The sequence below is a fragment of the Chrysemys picta genome, chromosome 13 (assembly GCF_011386835.1).
Source record: "Chrysemys picta bellii isolate R12L10 chromosome 13, ASM1138683v2, whole genome shotgun sequence".
Lineage (NCBI taxonomy): Eukaryota > Metazoa > Chordata > Testudines > Emydidae > Chrysemys > Chrysemys picta.
Genome location: NC_088803.1, coordinates 43,690,730 through 43,710,699, shown reverse-complemented (window position 1 = coordinate 43,710,699; position 19,970 = coordinate 43,690,730). Strand labels below are relative to the sequence as shown.

Sequence of the window (19,970 nt, the reverse complement as noted above, 5' to 3'; positions counted from 1 at the left end):
GCTCAGTAGGCTCCCTGTTGCTGGACTCAGACTCCATGAGGGCAAGTAGTCAGGGCAGCTGCTTTACAAAAGACCATGTGCCCTGTGTGGGTTGGGAGAAGCAGGAGCACGAAGCAGACTGCGGTCCCTAACTCTGAAATATTTTGTAGCAGGTTCCTGATATTGTTAACCCTCCAACTGGGAAGCTCTGGCAATATTAATTATAGAAAGGGGAAATTGGGAGGGGAAAATATTTTATTTTAATTGTATACTTTGAATGTTGTTTGTTTTAGTTAAATTGTCTCAGCTAGTATGAGTCACCAACTTTTCTCTTATTTAAATGTGTGGTGGGGAAAAAGTCATTTATTCTGCTATTCTCAGTTTTGTATTTGTCTTGTAACAGGGCTTTTAAAAAAATCTATATGCTTAACGAAGTGGTTGGTTAATTGTTTAGCTGATTAGTTTTAGCAGAGGAGGAGGAAGAGTTGGCATGGAATCCAACTGAAAATTTCTACCTGCAAATAGAGGGAAGATGTTGCTTTTGACGCAGCAGACTGTATAGATTTAGTGACCAAAGACTCTGAGACTCAGGTGAATTCAGCCTAACGTTTTGGGATTTTCTTCTCACTGTGTTTCTGTGGGGACTGACCTGTTTAGATTCAATTTGTTTGTTTATTTATGTTCCTGTAAAGATCGTGTATGTGGCATAACAATAGTCCTGTTATGTTATAAAAATTAAGTTATTATTTCATTTCTTTTATCATAAGATTTTATCAAGTTGGCATTTAAGAATTAAGTTCATTCCTTTTATTCTTTTGATCTTGATTATGGGCAGGTTGACTCTGTAATTCTTGCTGAAAATCCTGTGATCTAACTCTGGGTCTCCAGGTGCTTTTCTATGGGATTTTTTTAGGCACTGGAGAAAGGCAATGAAGTAAACACTAGCCCACCCAAAGATTACATGTTAACATGAAGCCATGATAAACATGGAGCAAAGAAAATGTTTAAATACACAAAAATATTTAATAATAAGGACATGCAGCTCCTTGTTTCCCTTGTCTGATTTTTCTTATTTGAGAGCTGCCGTCTCCATGGCAGCTGGTGATTTTCATTGGTTTTGTTTTCAGAGAAAAATGTAAGTTTCGTTTTCCATTTACAGATTTGCAACATGGTTTGAACTGTGTTACTCACTCTTTGCTCCACCCACAACTGATCATCTTGCAGTGTGTGACAGGAGGACGTAGCTGTAGGATTCACAGCATAACCAAACCCAAACGTTCAAAACGAGTCAGGCCCCTCAAAATCATGAGATTAGCTTAAAAAATATCTGGACTCTTTAAAAATACTAAATGTGGAATTATTTTTATTTGCCTTCCTGTCTTAGAGCCTTTTCAAGTTTTTCTTCTGTAACCATGAGAGTTAGAAACTTGCATCTTATTTTTTCCCCCCCTGTAATCACTTGACTTTGTAATCTGGCACTTTAAGAAAAAAACACGAAATATTAAATATTGCAAGATTTCCCATTGCAAATTGAAAGTTGGTAACACTGGGTTTGGCAGAGCTTATTCCTTATTTGTAACTCTCCCAGGCCCAGAGTTTTGCATGCATTATTTGCAATTGTAGTTACCACAGCTGCAGTAACTGTGCATGCGAAAACCCTGTATCAACTATTTGCATAAATAACTAGTGAAACTGTGCACACAATTGTTGTTCCTGAATGCACACAATGGCATGCATACACTGTATAAATAGCTGGGCCTTGTTGTTCAGAATTTTGACATGACCAAGAACTTTGGAAGTGGAGGAGAAACTTTTATTTAAAAAAGAACGATCTCTGCAAAAAGAAACACAAAGAATGGTCCATACACAATGGCTCCTAATGCAACAGAGTACACAGCATGTTGTCCTTTATGAAAGTCTGAGGATGTAGATCCATGTGACTCTGCTCCCGGAAGCTCAGAGAGATTTCAAAGAAGGATCTTCCAGACCAGCAAGTCTGAGATGTGCCTAAATGGATGACACTGAGCAAAGGACACTTATGTAAGAGAAGGGAACATATAAAGGTAAGCTGTGGGGAGTGGAATGCCTATTCATCCCTCCTGTTTTTCTATTAATATCCTCACTGCTTCTATCAGGAAGTTCCCTACTCTTGCTTACTGATGTATATTAAATCTGCTGCAAACTAAAATTGCCAAGAACTGTCTGAGTCATGTGTAACGCTTTATTCCCCAAACAAACATTTGTACAGTGGACTTTGTCTTGTCAGCCTGCTCGGTTTCAGTTTATGAGATATGTAAGTTTCACTTTCCACTTCCAGCTTCACCACGTAGTTATGTGTCCTTTGTCAGAAACCCAACCCCAAGTTACTCTTTTCTTTTAGTTCTGACTGGATATTTGGTGCTTGCTGATTGATACATGCTCATACATTGGAGTCAGTCGTTTTCCGGCAAGTTCTGTAATTGACTCTCAATCTGCTTTGGGACTCGGATAAATGGCAAAAGCACCGTCTAGTGCAGGTAAGATTTGCTTTTAAAGACATTCTGAGTTTTTAGTGAACAATTGCCTGACTTTTCTAGCTGCCCATTTATACTTCTTGCTTTTTCTATTACTGCTGATGTTTAGTACATAGGTGTGACCGGCGTGATACGAGTGGCATTATGTGTCCCAGCAACAGGAAGGTAGTGGAAGGGTGCTTCAAAATCTAAATTATGGGTTGTGTCTTTGCCATCATTCATATGCCTTGGAAGAGTGATGGGAAACATCACCGTTTACTTGCAAATGCCATGAATAGAGCTGGCCAGAAAATGGAATGTCTTTCTGTGGAAAATTTTCAACAAAAACAAGATTTTCAGCAGAAGATTTTGAAAGCCAAAACCTTTTTGGTTTTCAGTAACTAAAAACCGTATATTTTCAGCCCCAAACTGTCCAATCCCCCCCCCCCCAAAAAATGAAAGCAGAAAATTTCCTGTTTTACGGGCTAAAGTTTTTGGAAAAATTAATATTACTAATGATAGCAGAGACTTTCAGCCAAACCCCCAGTTTTCCATAGGAAAACAAGCTTTGATGGGACATTTTTGACTACCCTAGCCATGAGAATTTGGGGAGAAATGGGTTTCCCTACTGACCCCCCCACCACCCCAAAGCTGGCAGGTGGGAGGAGCAAGCTATCAAGCAGTTATCATGAAGACATCTGACCGGAAGGGACTGAAGGATTAAAAAAGGGAGTCAGATTTGACAATTCCTTCATCTGGGTCCATTAGCTGTTTTCAGGTTCAGCCCCCCCAAGCTGGAAGACGGTGTGCCCATGAGAATCACTCCCACACGGTTAGTTGTGTGTAATCCACGCCTGTGGCCCATGGAACTGCAGCATAGCCTTAGCCAGAAGATCTCCCGGTCCAAGAGCCACCAGCTGTGCACTGCCTGAGGCTTTGGGTGGCTGTGCTGTTAGGTTCTAATTAGCTCGGTGAACAAGTTTACACCTAGCTTTGGTGGCTGAGCTACTAAATCTTTATGGACAAAATAATAATTAAAGAAAACAATTAAATGGCCACAAAAAAGAATTGGTTGGATGAGAGCCCCCACAGCTGGCACCTGGCAACAGCGAGAGCACCAGCTTTCCCAGGCTGTTTCACGGCTCTGCATTCATATATGGAAGAGATCAACTTGTAGTGCCAGGCTGGACTTGTCCTGACTAGATACGAGGTGAGAGAGGGAGCTTGCCTCTAATTATTAATGCTTTGTCAACATAGCAATAGTGAACCTTCTAAACATGCGGCACTGTTCCACTCTGGGGCCCAATCCTGGGTACACTGAGCTCCCACTTAGCAGAATGGGAGTAGAGGTGCTCTCTAGGGCTCAGCACCTTTCAGGATTGGACGCCAGCTTTGTCCACTTCCAAACTGGACTTGAACCACATTACGTGGTTATAAGACCAATGTAGATGGGGTCTTATTTGCAGCGAGGTAAGGAAATTCAGTCCTCTTTTCCCCTTTCTTTTCATCTTGGCTGGAAAGGTTGACCATCTTTCCAAGCACAGAATGTGTGTTTACCCTCTTCTCTTCTCTCTAGATTCAGGCTGAATCCTGTAAAACCCTTTGCTTGTGTGGGAAACCCCATTGACTTCCCAAGGACTGCTCACCATATGAGCCTTTGCAGGATTGGCCCCTTTATTACAGCCTCCTGTTTGCGGCAAAACCTTTTTGTGGCTTTCCTCACCCCCCTTTGGATTGTCCATTACAGGGCTAGCATTTTTGCCGCCCCAAGCACCAAAAAAAAAAAAAGCCGTGATCGGTGGCAGCTCTACCGCCGCTTCATTCTACGGTGGCAATTTGGCGGCAGGTCCTTCCCTCCGAGACAGCCTCACCGCCGAATTGCCACCGAACGGCCGGACGTGCCGCCCCCCTCTTCATTGGCCGCCCCAGGCACCTGCTTGCTACGCTGGTGCCTGGAGCCAGCCCTGGTCCATTAGACTAGAATTTCCCATGGTAATGCTTATCAAACAAGCCAGTGACTGGATCACGTTCTGATCTTGGTTACAGCGTAAACTGAGAAACTTCTTTGACTTTGTATAGTTTTTTGGAGAAAGTGGCCATGAGGTGGGGAGATAAAAGAGGAAATGTACATGCTTTCATTTTCACTTTTCGTCTAAAACCTTGGAGTGGAGAAGGGTTAGCATTTGCCTGCCATCTGTATAAGCTCCCAGTAGTTCACATCCTGAAAAGTTTATTTGAGTTCTCTGAACCTTTATTGCTTGCAGAGTTGGGAATGACCTGAGAAATACCTTCCCTGTGACGTTTTCCCTGGTCCTTTTCCCAAGTCCAAACGTTTCTGAATCTCTGGAAAAGATTCTATTAGAGCTTGGCTCTCAAGAGGAACAAAGGTTCGGGTTGGCAGGACTAATCTGATCCATGTCCCCAAGTCGTCCCTATTGGTCATGGCGAAACCTCATAAAAGCAAACCATCTGGGAGTCCTTTCCCATCATGCTTCAGCCTGAACTGTATCTTCTAAAGTCGTTCATTTATTCTCCAGAATTGGCTGAGATACAATGTGGTGATACAGGAACTGAATGGAATCAAAATTACATTTTAATTGTAAACATTTGTCCAGAAATTAATGTCTCTGAACTAATAGTTCTCTCCAACCAGTGTGTTCAGAAACAAATGACTGTCTCTAATTGATTTTATGATATAAAGGGACATGTACATGTAGAAAATCACCCATGGATAATTGCAAATCCCCTTCTTTCAGCAGGTATCCACCCAATCACTCAACCGATGCATTTGCTTGTTCTCACACAGTTGTCATTGAGTAGCTGCATGGGCATTTGCAGGAGCTAAATTTTTAGCTGGGATGTATTTTTTAAATGTGCTGTGGAGCTGAATTTGGATTTAAAACGCCACTACAAGCAGCCTATGGTGTATAATAACAGTTTGCTCAGGGCTCTGAATAGATGTCCCCTGACTGAGATCTTTATTGATGACTTTCTCACAGAGTAGGTATTTATGATGTCCTCAGATCCTTGAGATCAGTCAGTAATTCCAGTGACAATCCCAATTTGTAAAGATGTTTTGAGCAACATCCAAGGACCCTTTTAACAGCTCATTGATGGTTCTTCCTTCTGCAAAAGCTAAACAAAACACAACTTGAAAAAAAAACTCCAACAAAGTTCTTGCTCTTTCTTTCTGAACTATTTTTTCTGGAGCTTTTTTGAGTTATTTAATTCATAAAGCGCCATCACTGCAAAGCAATCTGAGAGGTGGCAGCACATAAAAATAAGAGTCAGAATTTGAAAAACATAAACTGGTTACCCACTCGTGAAGGGTGCTCTACAAATGAGGCCTTGCCCTGATTCAGAGCAGATCTCAGGATGTTCAGCTGATCTCAATTGCCTTGATAGGGTAAAAGAAAGCCCTGTAAGTACCTTAAGTCTCGATTATTCAGATTTCAATGCCTATTGTAAACTTTCCTAACCATCTTTTGTCATTTTTAAGCACATTTATGTGGTTTTATTTATTGCAAGTACAAAGTAGTCTTGGGCCACTGGTGCATTTTTTCAGATGTCTGAAGGTAAATTACCTTAGTTGTTGAGGTGTGCAAAAGCCCAGGAGTTCAACATACCTAATTGTGGTTTATTGACCAAAAAAAACCCAACCCTACAACTGGTCCACCTTGGGTAACAGAAGCCAGGACTGGAACAGCAGTGCTGCTGAAACTCACACTCAACATACATGGGCAGGACTGTGTGGGGCATATCTCCTGGCTGTAGTCACTGTTATCTATTCTTCATCTTTATTAGTACAAATTTTGCATTATACAATAAATGCATAAATGTGCCTAAACATGCATACAGCACTGGCTCATACAGGGCTGACATCTATTGATTTCAATGGGTTTCAGATCAGGCCCAGGTACAGAACATCTTTCCTGAAAGGTCTGGCTCTTCAAAGGATTTGGGAGAAGTCCAAACCAAATGGCACTTGGCAATGCAACTTAGGAAGCAGTGCGTCTCATATCTAAGGAGGCAACTCTCACCAACGTTAGCTGAATTTAACTATACATACAGTGAAAACTTTACACTATGGCTGGGAAAAGTAAAAAATGTGCTGTGAATGGCACTGAAATTCAAAAAATAAAAGCAGCTGGAGATGTGAAATCCAGTGGAAAGGGTATAATTCCTCACTTTAGACATTTTGCTGTGTCACATCCTTCACTAGAGGGTCAAATTTTCTCTTCAGATATCCATGTGAGTTTCATGCATGAATATTAGAGCATAGGATTTGGCCTGCATTAGGAAGACAGTTTGGGACAATTTGTTTGGGATAGTTTCTCTGTGGTTGAAAGCCCATTCTCTAGGGTCCAGTTGAGTGGTGCTGAAATCAATGGGAGATGAGGGCCTTTCCAGGCCATAACTTCAGGTCTTGAATTGTCCTCTACTGAAGTCCATACAAGTACTTCCATAGACTTTGATGGGAGTTGGATCAGATCCTCAAAGAGCAAGAGTCAGAAAGGCCTTTACTCATTTGCTAGCCCATCGATACTATACCCAGCTCAGGTTTTTTCATTCATGACTATTTAATTTCAGTGCTGGAACTCTGCTGTCATATATGAATGTCAACAGCCCATTGTCAGGTTAGTGTTAAAGTATTAGTCAGAGCTGACTATCTGCAGCTTCCTAAACACATTCATGAATATATAACAATGGCACAGGACTGCTTCACTCAGCCTCTGACTTTTTTACAATGATGCTGTCACTTTTGAGCAGTGTCTGCAGTCTCTCTTACTATCAGCTTCAATAAACAAATGTAATCAAAGTTGCATTCAAAAGTAGCTTCTTGGAGTTTCTCTGGAGGAGCAAATAATCTGTGTTTATTTTATTTTTTTAAAGTCTGCATAGCAAATGATTTCCTCATTTTAATGATATTGACTGTAATGTTCTTGCAATAATTAAAGCCGCTGCTAATGGATGATTGGAATTTCTCTTTAATAATATCATTAGGATACATTTCATGCATTTAATTGTTTTTGTAAAATGACAGCTAAGCCCTCTTGCCTCGGATTTCCTATTTCCTGATTAAATTAGTTTGTATGCAAGGGTAAACCATGTTTCACAGCTGTAGCATTTTGAGGAAAATAAAAGTGGTTTTTAGTTAGATGTGCCAATGTATTTCCAGTCAGAGATGCTTCTTCTGCTCTTTGTCGGTTTGTGCTCCGCTCTACACCCCTTCTTTCCTCGTCTTCATGAAAAGAAATAAAAAATCTCTCATGACAGGCACAGGTGGAGATAGAAGGCCATGAGTAAAACATGCAGCATTTGGGTGCAACCAGGATCCTTGGGACTGAGATCCTTATAGTGGACCTCACACTGCACCCAGGAGAGGCCCTGATCCAAAGGCCATTGAAAGCCGTGACAAAACGCCCCTCACTTCAGTGGTGCAAGATCAGTCTCTTAGCAAGCAGGAGACCTTGCACCACCCTGCTGATTGCTTTTTGGCTGACTACTGGCAGCACATAATGTGTAGCATCCCTCGTGGCAGGGAAAGGACAAGACTCAGTGCTGATGAATACAAGAGGGTAATTTCTGTCCCCCAACTCACAGGCTAATTTAGCCCATTCACCCTAACATCTCTTCAGTTCTTACTCTGCATGAAGCAGTCAGAGAAGGGACTGCTGACTCTTACAAGAATACCCAGAGATGCAGAGATTACCCCATCTCTAAAAAGGCAGGGTACTAACTTGCCACTCATGAAACCACATAACCTGAAGGAAGGGGTAGCCACTGGGAATTTTAGTTATGCCTCAGAGACAGGGGGCTCTTTTTGTGTTTGTGAAGAGGCGAAGCTAATGCTTAGATGGATGGAGGACCAGTGCCTCTGACTTCAACCCTGGATATGGGCAGCATTTTTCCAAATGGCGTCTCTTTTAAATTGTCAATTTGTGGCCTTCAGAAGCTAGATCCTCACATCCCTCCCAGACTTAATCAGTGGTGCTAGGCTTGTGAAGTGGTGTCTAAAGAGGACAAAACAGTCCAGTATGGGAAAATAAGGTGGGCATCACTCTTTAAAATAAGTCCTTAAGCCAATGACAGTGACTGCTCTGAGGATGTCATTTTGGGTGGGTAAATACGTATTCATTAAAGCCTAAATATATAACTGCACCTGTTTATGTGATGGACAACTGCAGTGCAAAGCCACGCCAGCCTGTAATTTCAATTCATTCCATGCCTACACTGCTTGGGTCTGGTCACACTTCCCCATTTGGCTTCTGTGATCATTATTGCATGAATATTATATCCACAGTTATCAACACAAAATTCAGACTGAAGATCAGGGGCAAGCAAATAAAGTCTGGTTGCCAAAAGAAAAGGGCGGGGGGGAGTATTGTCTGAATTGCTTAGAATTGTCTGTAGATGGCTTTTTGTGCTTACATTTAGCTTCACAAGTGGAGCAACTCATCTTTGACCACTTAAGGAGAGCTGCCACTCCAAAGAAGGCCTGTGAGATTGCCGGTGCATGTTCAGTTACCAAAAAGGAAGCCAAGAAAGTGCTGTACACGTTGCAGAAGGAGGGAAAGGTTGAGAAGCAGAGTGATGATAACAAATGGCTTGTCCGTGCGGATGCAGAGGTGGAATGTCATCAGAAAACCGCCGAGTTGAAAATCGGTAAATGTTTTGAAAAACCTTTTAAAACTATGTCTGCAACCTCTGATGCTTAGGGCATTTGGGAGCAGAGTTTGTTTTCAAGTCTGTAACTACATTGCAGCCCAACTGCATAAGAGATTCGTGAGACTTTGACCCCAATTACTTTGAGTCCATTTTTACTCAGTACAGTGAGTTGCAAGTCAATCAGCTCCGTGTTTTTCTCTTTTGTACAGAACTGAAACTTGACTAAAGCAGAAGGTGCATTCATTCCTAGGCAGTTTTTGCATTCTTTGTCTTGGGTGGTAAATAGGGAAGGCAGATTAACCCCATGTAGTGTTCTCTGAGGGTACCCTGCCCTAGGACATTTCTTTTGTAATACCTGCAATCTTGGTGCATTTCAGAAGCAGACAAAGGTTGGCTCTTCAGAAATATCTTTGAAATATCTTTTGCCAGAATCTGGGAATGAGCGACAGGGGATGGATCACTTGATGATTAGCTGTTCTGTTCATTCTCTCTGGGGCACCTGGCACTGGCCACTGTCAGAAGACAGGATACTGGGCTAGATGGACCTTTGGTCTGACCCAGTAGGGCCATTCTTATGAGTGTCAGGCTCCTCTGTTCGCTCAGATGCGGGGGGTCTGCACCCAGGGAAGGGGATAGTTAATCCTCTACAGAATACTCCACCCATCCTGTAAAAGCCTCTCCATGACTCCAGCATCACAGAGCTGTGATGAGGAACCAGGTTCCCAGGCACTGCCACACCCTTTGCATTGGAGACCTTCATCCCTCCAAGAGGCATCTGGAAGGCATAGGCCCTGTAAGCACAGCTTCTGCAGAAGAATATCCTGTGGATCTCATGGGATCCCCACCTTCTTCCACAGGAGGGTGAATCACTCCCTGAACCTCACCATGAAAAGCTCTGCATGAACCCCCCATGGGCTTTGATCCAGTGTCCTTTCCCCTTCATTGGAGACCATAGGGCCCTTTATTAGCCAGGGAACTTTGGCTGGGATAGTTTTAAGATAACTAGAGAGAGGACGAACTCCACATAAAGGCAGAGAAGTGCCCTTCCCCGTCCCTGATCAACTCAAGCCATGCAGCAAACCAACCATCTGCCAATATCTTAGCTCTTCTAAAGCCCCACATTCTCTGGTGGTGGGTGAAGATCAGTACCGAGGGTATGCAGCAAGGATGCCTGCTCCCCTGGGAGTCTGGCTTAGGAGATTGGTACAAGAAAGGAAAATGAGGAATCAGTCTCTCTTCCTAGCTAAATAGCAGAACTTTTCACCCCCCCCCCCCATATTACAGTGCCTGACAATGTTCTCTGTTGTAGATGACACCGCCCTAGTCCCACTGCACCAGCCTGTGAACGCTGTGACTCCTGTGAAAGATGACCGCAAACTGTCAGAAAATCGTAAGATAGTTGGCACGTGCCTAAGACTGAATAGACTAACTTTAGAAATCTACATGTAATGAATTTTGGCAGCCACAATAGAATGCTATTAACGCTAGCATTGCACTAGTGTATGTGTAGAAGTCTTGCATGGTTCTAGGAGTCATAAATCATATCCCTGCTAGGAATACCTTGTGCTAATAGCACGCAGGCCATAGTACTGTAAAGCCTCCTCATCCCAGGTGCACCTCCAGAAACCCTCTGTCTCAGGGAGGCAGAGCCCCACCTCAGGCACCTTAGTGCACAGGGGAGCACATGGACTGCTACACCCCTTTAAATGGCACAGCATACTGCCCTATCTACTCCATGCAGCCCACCAGCTCTGGTAGTTGGTGTATAGAGACAGAACTATGGCTCCACCTCCTCCCCATTCCCTTTGCAGCTAGTGTAATGGTGGGCCTGAGCTGGATAGCACAGAGCTCATTTCTAGCAATCCCAGTGAAGTCACGTGAGCTGATAACTTGGTAAGATTCAAAGGGGAATTTGGTAGACGATGTGAGGCCTTGGGGCCATAGATTATCAGCCCAGTAGTCCCGGGGAGCAGGATAGAAATTTAGCTGCGTTATCCTCCATTTCTGGCAGTGAATCAATAAGCCCACCCTTTGTTTCCCAGAGGAAAAGATTTACCAGTTTCTGTCAGAAAATGGATCTCGCAGTGCATTAGCCATTGCCAAACATATGGGAAAGACGACACGAAAGGAAGTCAATGCAGATTTATACGCGCTGCAGAAAAGACATGTCCTCAGCCAGGAGGAAGACACGAAGCTTTGGTCGGTTTACGGACAGGGGGCAGGTATTGTACTGAGATGCACTTGTCATAACACTGCATTCTGAGTAGTGTTACAAAAAGCGGCTTTGTTTTCTTTTTGACTGTAAACACTTTCAGCTAGACGACTAAATGGTCCTTCCCCGGGCCACTTCTTTTTGGCTTCGAGAACGTGGGCTTTTCTTCGATTTGCATATCTGCACTGATGCTCACAGTTTGATCTATCTTTAATCAGAAGTTCTGGTAAACTGCTCAGAACATGGGGCTGGGAAACTTGGGTCTTGATTCAGCCAGAAACATGCCCAACTCACTGTGTGTCCTCCTAGGGAGATGGGGGTTCATTTAACTCCCTGGTGCTCCCATTTCCCCATCCGTAAAATGGGGAGAGCACTTGTCCACCTTTGTAAAGGGCTCGGAGTTCCTGAAATGATTAGCACTGTGAAGCCACAAGTTATTGTTATGCCTACGCTGACATATATTAGAAAAAAGATGTTGTCTATCATTCTCTTACTAAAATCATTTCATCTCACTACTTCTATGCCCTGGGCTTGATCAGTCCCATTTCTATCATTCTTTTCTAAAGATCAAATCCTGCCCTGGGATATGCACCCTTTCCATTGTTGTTAGTTGTACATCGTTTTTGGGTACCGCTGGATGACTGAGATCAGCCCTCACCACTGGCACCATTCAACACACACACACACACACACACACACACACACGCACACACACACAGGCTCCCTTACTTCCATAGCTTCTCTCAACGACTTCCTGCCCACAACCCTCCATTCTGAGATAACGAGACAACAGAGATAACTGCTACCAGTCAGTGTCACTACGAAAACAGGATACCTAAACAACCCTTACTCCCTCTAAATACACAGACTTAGTAACATGACGGGCTCCTTTAGGTATGTCTACACAGCACACTAAGTCTGGGCTCTGACTCAGGTTTGAGGCCAAGCCCCACTTCGGTCCACACACAAATCAGTCTGTCTTGGGTCAGCAAGCACACAGGACCCAGGTCCTAGGATTCTGCTAGAGTGTGTCTACCCAGTGAGCCAGCAGCTCATTGTGGAGTGTCTCAGAGCCCAGGTTTACAGACTCAAGCGCGTGGGACTCGCATTACAGGGCTAACAATAGCTGTGCAGACTTTGAAGCCTAGAGAGGGGATGGGTTTTGTCACAAGACAAGAATTGCTTTTCTCCCAGGAAAATTGTTTGTCTTTCGTACTGGTGACTAATGTGTTTTGTTTTGTTCTTTCCCAGGTTACAAACTAACAAATCCTGGAGCAAATAAGGAAGCAGGGCCAGTTATTATTCAGAATAATCCAACAAACATTATCTATCAGGGAGGAGTGCAAAACACCATCTCTATAGCTGATTCCAGAGCTACTCAAATTGGAAACTACAACTCGCTGAATCTAGTGGATAAAAAAGATGGTAATCATCTGTCTGCACAGGTTTCTGGGTGCTATACTTGTTCTCAGAGAGGATAACCGACATGAACAGCCATCATAATTAATAACATAAAAAAGATGTCATATTTTACTACAGCTGGTTGGAGAATGGAATGTCCTGCGGGATATGCCAACATTTTGAAATTTGCTTTTGTGCCAAACGGTATTAAAAGTTAAGTTACTGCAGAATGGAAATTCTGAAAAATTTCTATTAGGAAACACCAAATCATTTAATGTCAATAACTGAAACTATAATATAAATGTATTAAATATATAATATATAAATATAACATAATATTAAAAGTACAATTGCAATATACACCTAATATAGACCTTATCAAAATGAGATTGCCAAAATGATTCGTTTTGACACTCTCCCATACAAAATTTCATTATTATTATTATTTTATTTTATTAATATAATTATTATTCCTTCCCTTTCCATTTATCCTTTAGATTCTAGACCAACTGTTCCAAGACTTAGGGCTGCATCAGAGAATGCTGATATGTTGCACTGTGAAGCAGAAGCTAAAGCAACCCCCCAGGGTGGTCAGGAAATTGATGTCACTGAGTCCACACTCAAGAATACTGTCATTGGTGATGATAATCAAATGAATATCATTATGAAGGCCTTCGCTGATAGTCGAGAGGAGCATCTGGACCAATATGGCACTCCAGAAAAGAGTAGGTACAATGTGTTGGCTTATGTTGAAGATACTCCTACCCTCTGCAGGGCACTGGTTATACGAGAACTCCCTCAAGTACAGCCCTGTCTGCATGAGAGCTGACTTGTGAATCGTTACAAGGTAAGTCAGTGCTGAAACAAACCTTTGTGACTCTAGAAATTGGGCTTAATGCTCAGAGTCTGTGATGTGTGAGTAGCAGTGGTTATTGTGCTCCGGCCCTGTCCATGTATATCTGTCCTCTTTCACAACTGGGGCAGGAAAACTTTCCTCTGACATCCTACAAGCGCATATTTATGACTAACTCCTATAACAAAAACCTCCTTAACCCTGCAAGCCTTCCATATGGCTCCACTATTTATGGTAGGACACCCTCCCAGAAAGCCTGCATCCCAGGCAGGACCAACTTTATGACAGAGTGCAGCCCAGAAAATGGGTCCTAATGTCTATTATTGACTCAGCACCTGTCGTCTGCCTCTGATTCCCACTGACTTCAAAGGGATGTAGGACGAGGCAACTAGATAAAGGGGAAGTGTTCCCAAGTGGTTAGAGTGAGGGACTGCGAGTCAGGAGAGCTGGGTATTCTTGACTATGCCACTGACTTGCAGAGTGGCCTATGGCAAACTTCTTAACATCATCTGGAAAATGAAGATGCCAATATTTTGTACGTTGCTTTGAGCTCCTTCATGGAACACGCTGCACAAGTGCCAAGAACTTTTTAGAACTGTACTATGTACCCTCCTATCTGTGTCCATTTATTTCTGTGCAACAAACTAAAGTGCTGAAATGCTGAGACTTCTGCTACTATCATGCAAATCTTAGTCCCACCCAAGCCCTGGGAAATGAGTACGTCACCTTTTTGACATTCACTGATTCTGTCTTTCTGATTTCTTATGCTCTCATTTTCATGACAAGTGCTCCTCCTACCCTTTTTTTTTTTTTTTTTAAACTCTAGATCCATTTGGTGACAGTTTTTCTGCCAGCCCTGGGCCGTCACTGAAAATTAACACCTCCCTCCCCGGGGAAGGGAGAGCTCCATTGCAAAGAGTCACCATTGACAAGTCCGAGATGGAGAACGTCATGATTGGAAACAACAACCAAATGAGTGTTCATGAGCAATGTGGTTCTGCCGGCCTCGCAGATGAGGAGACAAATGAGGAAGACGATGCTTCAGGTGAAAATGGCAAATGCCATGTTGACACTTGTAGGCTTCTCTTGCGTGTAAACTGTGCCTGATGTGTATGAGCTGGCTCCATGGTTTGTGCCAGACACTTGACAACTGACACCTACGTCATACTTGCCAAATTTGGGCAGGTGTCCGGTTCTGAAAATTCTGCACTATGGGCCTGATCCAAAGCCTCTTTAGGTCAATGGGAATCTTTCCATTGGCTTCAATGGGCTTTGAATCAGATTTTAGAACTGTCACTGTCACTGGGTCCTTCCCCTCTCCCCCCTTTGGGCCAGGTCATGGCATCCTTCCTAATGCTGGGGTAGATTGGTACTTTGCACAGGGGGAGCCCTAATTTACATCACTGGCGTAATATCCCTTAGTGATCTTACACCAGTAGCGAATAAGGCGTAACAGAGCAATTTGCTACCCATGACATGTCCCCTCCAGGGAGCCAGCAAGGGGGTGGGAATGGCTGTGATTTCCACCATGCAGTGCATAGTGGCCTTAGCGGACTGGAGAATTCAACCCCAAGGGTTGATTTTATTTATTAGGGTATTTCCCCCATCATGCTAAACTGTAATTACTTTGCAAGAATCTTGATTCCTCTTTTGCTGCATGCTCTACTTTTTCACATCAGTATTTCTTATTTTTGTATCTTCATCATTTACAATGCGTGTTCTTTAAATTGTAAATTAAATATACAGAGATTGAAACAAAGGGTAGCTACCAGTGTCAGTAACCACGCTGTATTCATTTTAACTTAAGGATTGCACAATTCAGTTGCATTTATATCATGCACAGCTCTGCTCTGCTCCAGTCACTTAAATGCTCACTCACTTCTCCTCTTGCTTAATAATTCCACTAGATTCCAACTTGATATCGGAGCAAAGCGAATGGACATCCTGTGATGATAGCAGCCTGGATCGGTCAAGTGACATTTCCATCCTTTGTGAAAAGTTGCAAGATGTAATCATTGGGAACAACAACTATATGAATGTAGAAGAAACTGCAAATACTGAGAGTGGTGAAGAAGATGAAGACAAATAACAGATATGTGGAGAAAGCGAAGATCTTGCTTATGAAGCCCGTGCAGAAATTCACAAACGTGAGCAGGTAGAGGTAAAGAAACTTGCTAATTCTAATTATTTTTGCCAGGGAGAAGGAAGATATTTTCTGTGATTTACAGACAATAAATGGAACAGGACACACTGTTCTCAGCCTACTCAAAATGTTGAAAAGCAAACAGGATCCCTATATCTTTCCTTACGGAGTTTTTCTGCAAGAGAAAGAAAAGTAACAGGGAGTGAATCAATTTTATGCTCGCTGTGAACTTTCAGAGCCATCGTAAACCTTGAATCCACCCAGGACTTGGAAATCTTGTGCTCTGGCAAGTGATGAATTTCAAATGGCAGCAGCTGTAAAACTCTTAACTAGTTTGCACCCTCATTCTGCTGGTAGGCTCCAAGGCAAGCTGCTAACTGGAGGTGATGGCCCAGCATGAGCTATGTCTCAATTTGGTGGAGAGAGCTTTCAAATTCTGCCTTTTTGGAGAAGGGGATGAGCTAATGGGTGAGGGGCGGGGGTGAGAAGGAAGAATGCAAAACGTATTGTTCTTGTCAGTTTAAGATTCTGAACCTCTTCTGGGACCCAGCCAAAAGTGGGAACCGAGGTTGTGGAGCCAAAGCCGAGCCACCCTACAGAGACTTCTCCATCCTAGTAGAGAATTGTACTTGGGACAGTGGATACTGGGATGTCCTACCTCAGAGCTGGGAAAGGGGAAGCCTGGTCCAACCAGCTACACAGACACATTTAGGGGGTCCTGTGTGTACAGCGAGAACAGCTGAGCTAGCCTGGTTACCAAAAGCTAACAGGTGTCTGTTACTAACAGAGTTCAGTCTTTCCACCTCTCATTAAGTTGTCATGAGTCTTGCAATGTTCACTGACTTTCTTAAAGCCCCAGCTCCTACACCTCAGAACCTCTCTGCTTGTTCTTAAAAGAAAAATGTGAACCAAGCACCATCTCCAGGCTCGGAAACCAAAAAGTCAAATAAAAAGAACCCCCAAAATGTGTAGATTTTTAAAATCTCATGATTTTTTTAAACTGCTCTCGTGATTTTGGGGCCTGATTCATAATATTTGAATGCTTGGGGTTGCCAGTACTGCCCATATTAATCACGTGGTGCTTGGACACGACCATGCCAGTAACCGGTTGCAAACTCTTCTAACATCGTAGTATGGACAGGGTATTGTACGGCTGGGCTCCAGAAGCAAGGAATCGTTAGAGGAGAATGAGGGACTCTGGAATTTGTTTTCCTTTCAGCTCAACGGTTCCACACTGTATTGACTTCCCAGGTATTTTCCAAGGCCTGTGTCTTCATATAGGTCTTTCCTAGAGGGATTATTTTAGTGTTTTTTCTCTCTCTCTCTCTCAACATTATGCTAATTTAGATAATTATTGTGAATGTTTTTGTCAATGTTTTGATTGTTTATGTGACAAGAAAGCAAGTGATGGGCACATTGTATAAATATGACAAATTAAATTAATGCTGCAGCTGGGTTTTTAAAAGGGCTGAATGATTTTATTTGTAGTCACAGAGACAAATTGAAGGTAAATGGATTCCCTGCTGCAGACTGTAAGCTGATCACCCTACGGGTCAGGAAGGTATTGACCCATCTACAGCACAGTAGCCTTTGATAGCTACGCTACGGGCTGACATACCTGCTCAGCTCTGGAGCTCAAAGACCAGAAACCAAAACAAGGTTCACGCAAATCCCTACAAACCAACACACAAGGTGAGCTAAAGTAGCTGGTTTGAATCCTGGAAAGGGGATCACTTCTATTTACAAATATGGGTCCCACCTCTCCATTCTGCCTGAGCTCTCCAGAGGCTGAGAGAGAAAGTGGAGAGGGAGATAAATTGGTTTCCTTCCCCTGTATTCTGGACACAGTCCCAATGTATGGTACAGCATCAGGAGTGCTCTTACACTTGAGCTGCCTAGAGCCCCCCCCCCCCCCCAGGGGCCATTCTAGCAGTGGCATTCTGCTTCTCTTGGCCATGTCTCCAACACACCTTCTCCACCAGGCGCTGTGAAAGGAGATGGTGTAATTCCCCTATGCCAAATCCACCAGCCTTATAGTGGCATGAAGGGGCCCGATGGAGCATTGAGCCAGTGGGATTTCTCGACCACTTTTTAATGTCACTGCTGCATTTCCTGTTGAGTCAGACATTGATCCATCTGCACCTTGTTTTTCAAGGCAAGGTAGGACTAGCTAGTGAAAAAATGATGACCCCAGAGTTAATTTACCTCCATAACTAAGAAGTAAACGAAATCAAAACCACTTCAGTAGAGCATAAAAATTTTAAGGAACTAGTAAAAATATTGATAGGTACTCCCTGCAAATCAGTGGAGTCAGAGTGTTGAATATATCCTTTTAACTCCATGTCTGTAAAGACCCAGATGTATAGCACTCCACCTAATCATGACTATTTCAAGTTGCTTAACTCAGGGGTGAATGGAACCAGGGACATCAATTTGCATGTGCAATTGTAATATCTATCCAGCCAAAGTGACTCAAGATGGCATCAGAACTACCTCTGAGTTCCTTTCAAAACATAGCAAGAAACTCAAGATGATTGGTGTCAGGATTTGTGTGTGTAAAGCCAAGAGCATACTGTATTTGTAGTCAGTGGATGACAAGCACCTGACAGATCCCACCCCCACCCCCAGTCAAAGCAGCTGAGATGCATGTCAAGCGTACTTTGACTGCAATGTGATCGTTTTGTTTTCCTGTGTGGAGGTAGCTCTAAAATTAGGGACACTGGAAAAAACAGACCAAAAAAGAAGAGAGAGAGAAAGCTCTCTGATCATAGCTAAATAGCAAATCAATGCTGAATGTCAAAAGTGATTTAAGTGTAGGCATATGCCTCGCTATACCAAAGTCAGATCATTGTCCCGTGATGTCTGGTTTTCCACTTCAACAGTGGTTGTAGAGATCAGAGACCTGGGACACCATGGTCAGGGTTATCTCCTGTTTACACAGACCTTTATCTCCTCACTATATGCCCCCCAATGGCCACCCTGAATAGTAGCTCTACAAGTTTATACCTAACTCCACAATGGTCAACTCCAATAATTAAAGGCTTAAATTATTCATTCTATGGCTTTAAGGAATTGCCATATGAGTAAAGGGCAGGAGATCCTTCAGAAAACCCAATAATTGACCTATTTAAGTCAATGAGAATTTTTTTGCAGTTGACTTCCATGGGACAAATATCAAGCTTAATATGGGCCTGAGTTTGAAACCCTTAGTGATGCTGTGTGGCACTGATTCAATGGGGAATTAGTCATGTAAATAAATCCTATCTGATGTGAGTAATGGAGGCAGATTCTGGCCCTAAGTCATTACGATCTTAGGCTCAGGAGAAACTGCATGACTCAGTTCTAGCTTTAAAAAATAAATCTCAAGCCATAAAGTACCTTTTGGCTTTTGTCAAAATTGATCCAAAGGGGCTGTGCTAAATAATAAAAAAGATCGAGCTTTTGATGTTAAGTTGCATCTTCAAGCATAAAATCCAGCCTTGATGATGAAGCTGAGCCCAGCCTATTTCACCCAGGCAAAAAATACTCAACAAGAACCTTATGTTACTTTTCATTTAGAGAAAACGTCTATACATGTAAAAAAAAATAGAAAAATCCTTGACAGGTAAGTAAGTAGGAAACATCTGGCCAAACTGAAGGCAAAAGAAGTCATTTCAGGGAAAGGTGGTTCACTGAAAGCTTTTCATCGTGACTCCAACTTAGCAGTTAACGAAAAAATAACACTTACTGATGAAGTGTTTAAAATGGCAGATGGCAAAAATTCTATACATATCTAGCACAAGAAGCTAAATCGATTAAGGGAAAAAATATTGGCTAGTCTAAATGTGGAGATGTGCGCCCAGATGCGGGGCAAGTATTTTGAAACTGTCATGATATTTTTGATAGATTTCCCAGAAGCAGTGTGGTTCCAGGAATGGCAGGTTATTGGAAAGGCTGATTACTGGACACTGCAGTGTTTGCCTTGGAAGTACAGGGTACCTGTTTCCAGTGATGGTAGTTCCTGGAATGGCAACGCAACAGGAACGCTCCATATGCTATATTCTCCACTGCCCTGCACCTCATGATATCATTTACACTGTACAAATTGGGTATAAAATGCCACCAATTCCGAATGGTAGCATACCTGCTTTACGGGGTGATGATATCGGGTGTTTGGCAGTGGAGAATCTGATTTATGGTGTCTGTACTGTACTGTAATTTATTGCTGTACTAGTTTATCCC

At 42.8% G+C, this 19,970-nt stretch overlaps 1 protein-coding gene across 5 annotated transcripts; it reads left to right on the top strand.

The window, feature by feature from the left end:
• The first annotated feature begins 1,138 nt into the window (after positions 1-1,138).
• On the top strand, positions 1,139-19,109 carry ZBP1 (Z-DNA binding protein 1). Of its 5 annotated transcripts, none has more exons than XR_508469.4 (10): positions 1,139-2,042; positions 2,360-2,495; positions 8,910-9,137; positions 10,450-10,530; positions 11,183-11,362; positions 12,604-12,777; positions 13,251-13,478; positions 14,433-14,651; positions 15,514-15,767; positions 17,238-17,441. XR_508469.4 is itself a non-coding variant. In XM_005305832.5 (9 exons), the coding sequence occupies exons 2-9, from the start codon at positions 2,471-2,473 to the stop codon at positions 15,693-15,695; spliced, it is 1,317 nt and encodes a 438-aa protein (XP_005305889.2). In that variant the 5' UTR covers positions 1,139-2,042; positions 2,360-2,470; the 3' UTR covers positions 15,696-19,109. The 5 variants fall into 5 exon arrangements, 3 of the variants coding, with proteins under 3 accessions (XP_005305889.2, XP_065422111.1, XP_065422112.1); XR_010592304.1 differs by having other exon boundaries at positions 1,910-2,042; positions 8,886-9,137; XM_005305832.5 differs by having other exon boundaries at positions 15,514-19,109.
• Positions 19,110-19,970: the final 861 nt, after the last annotated feature.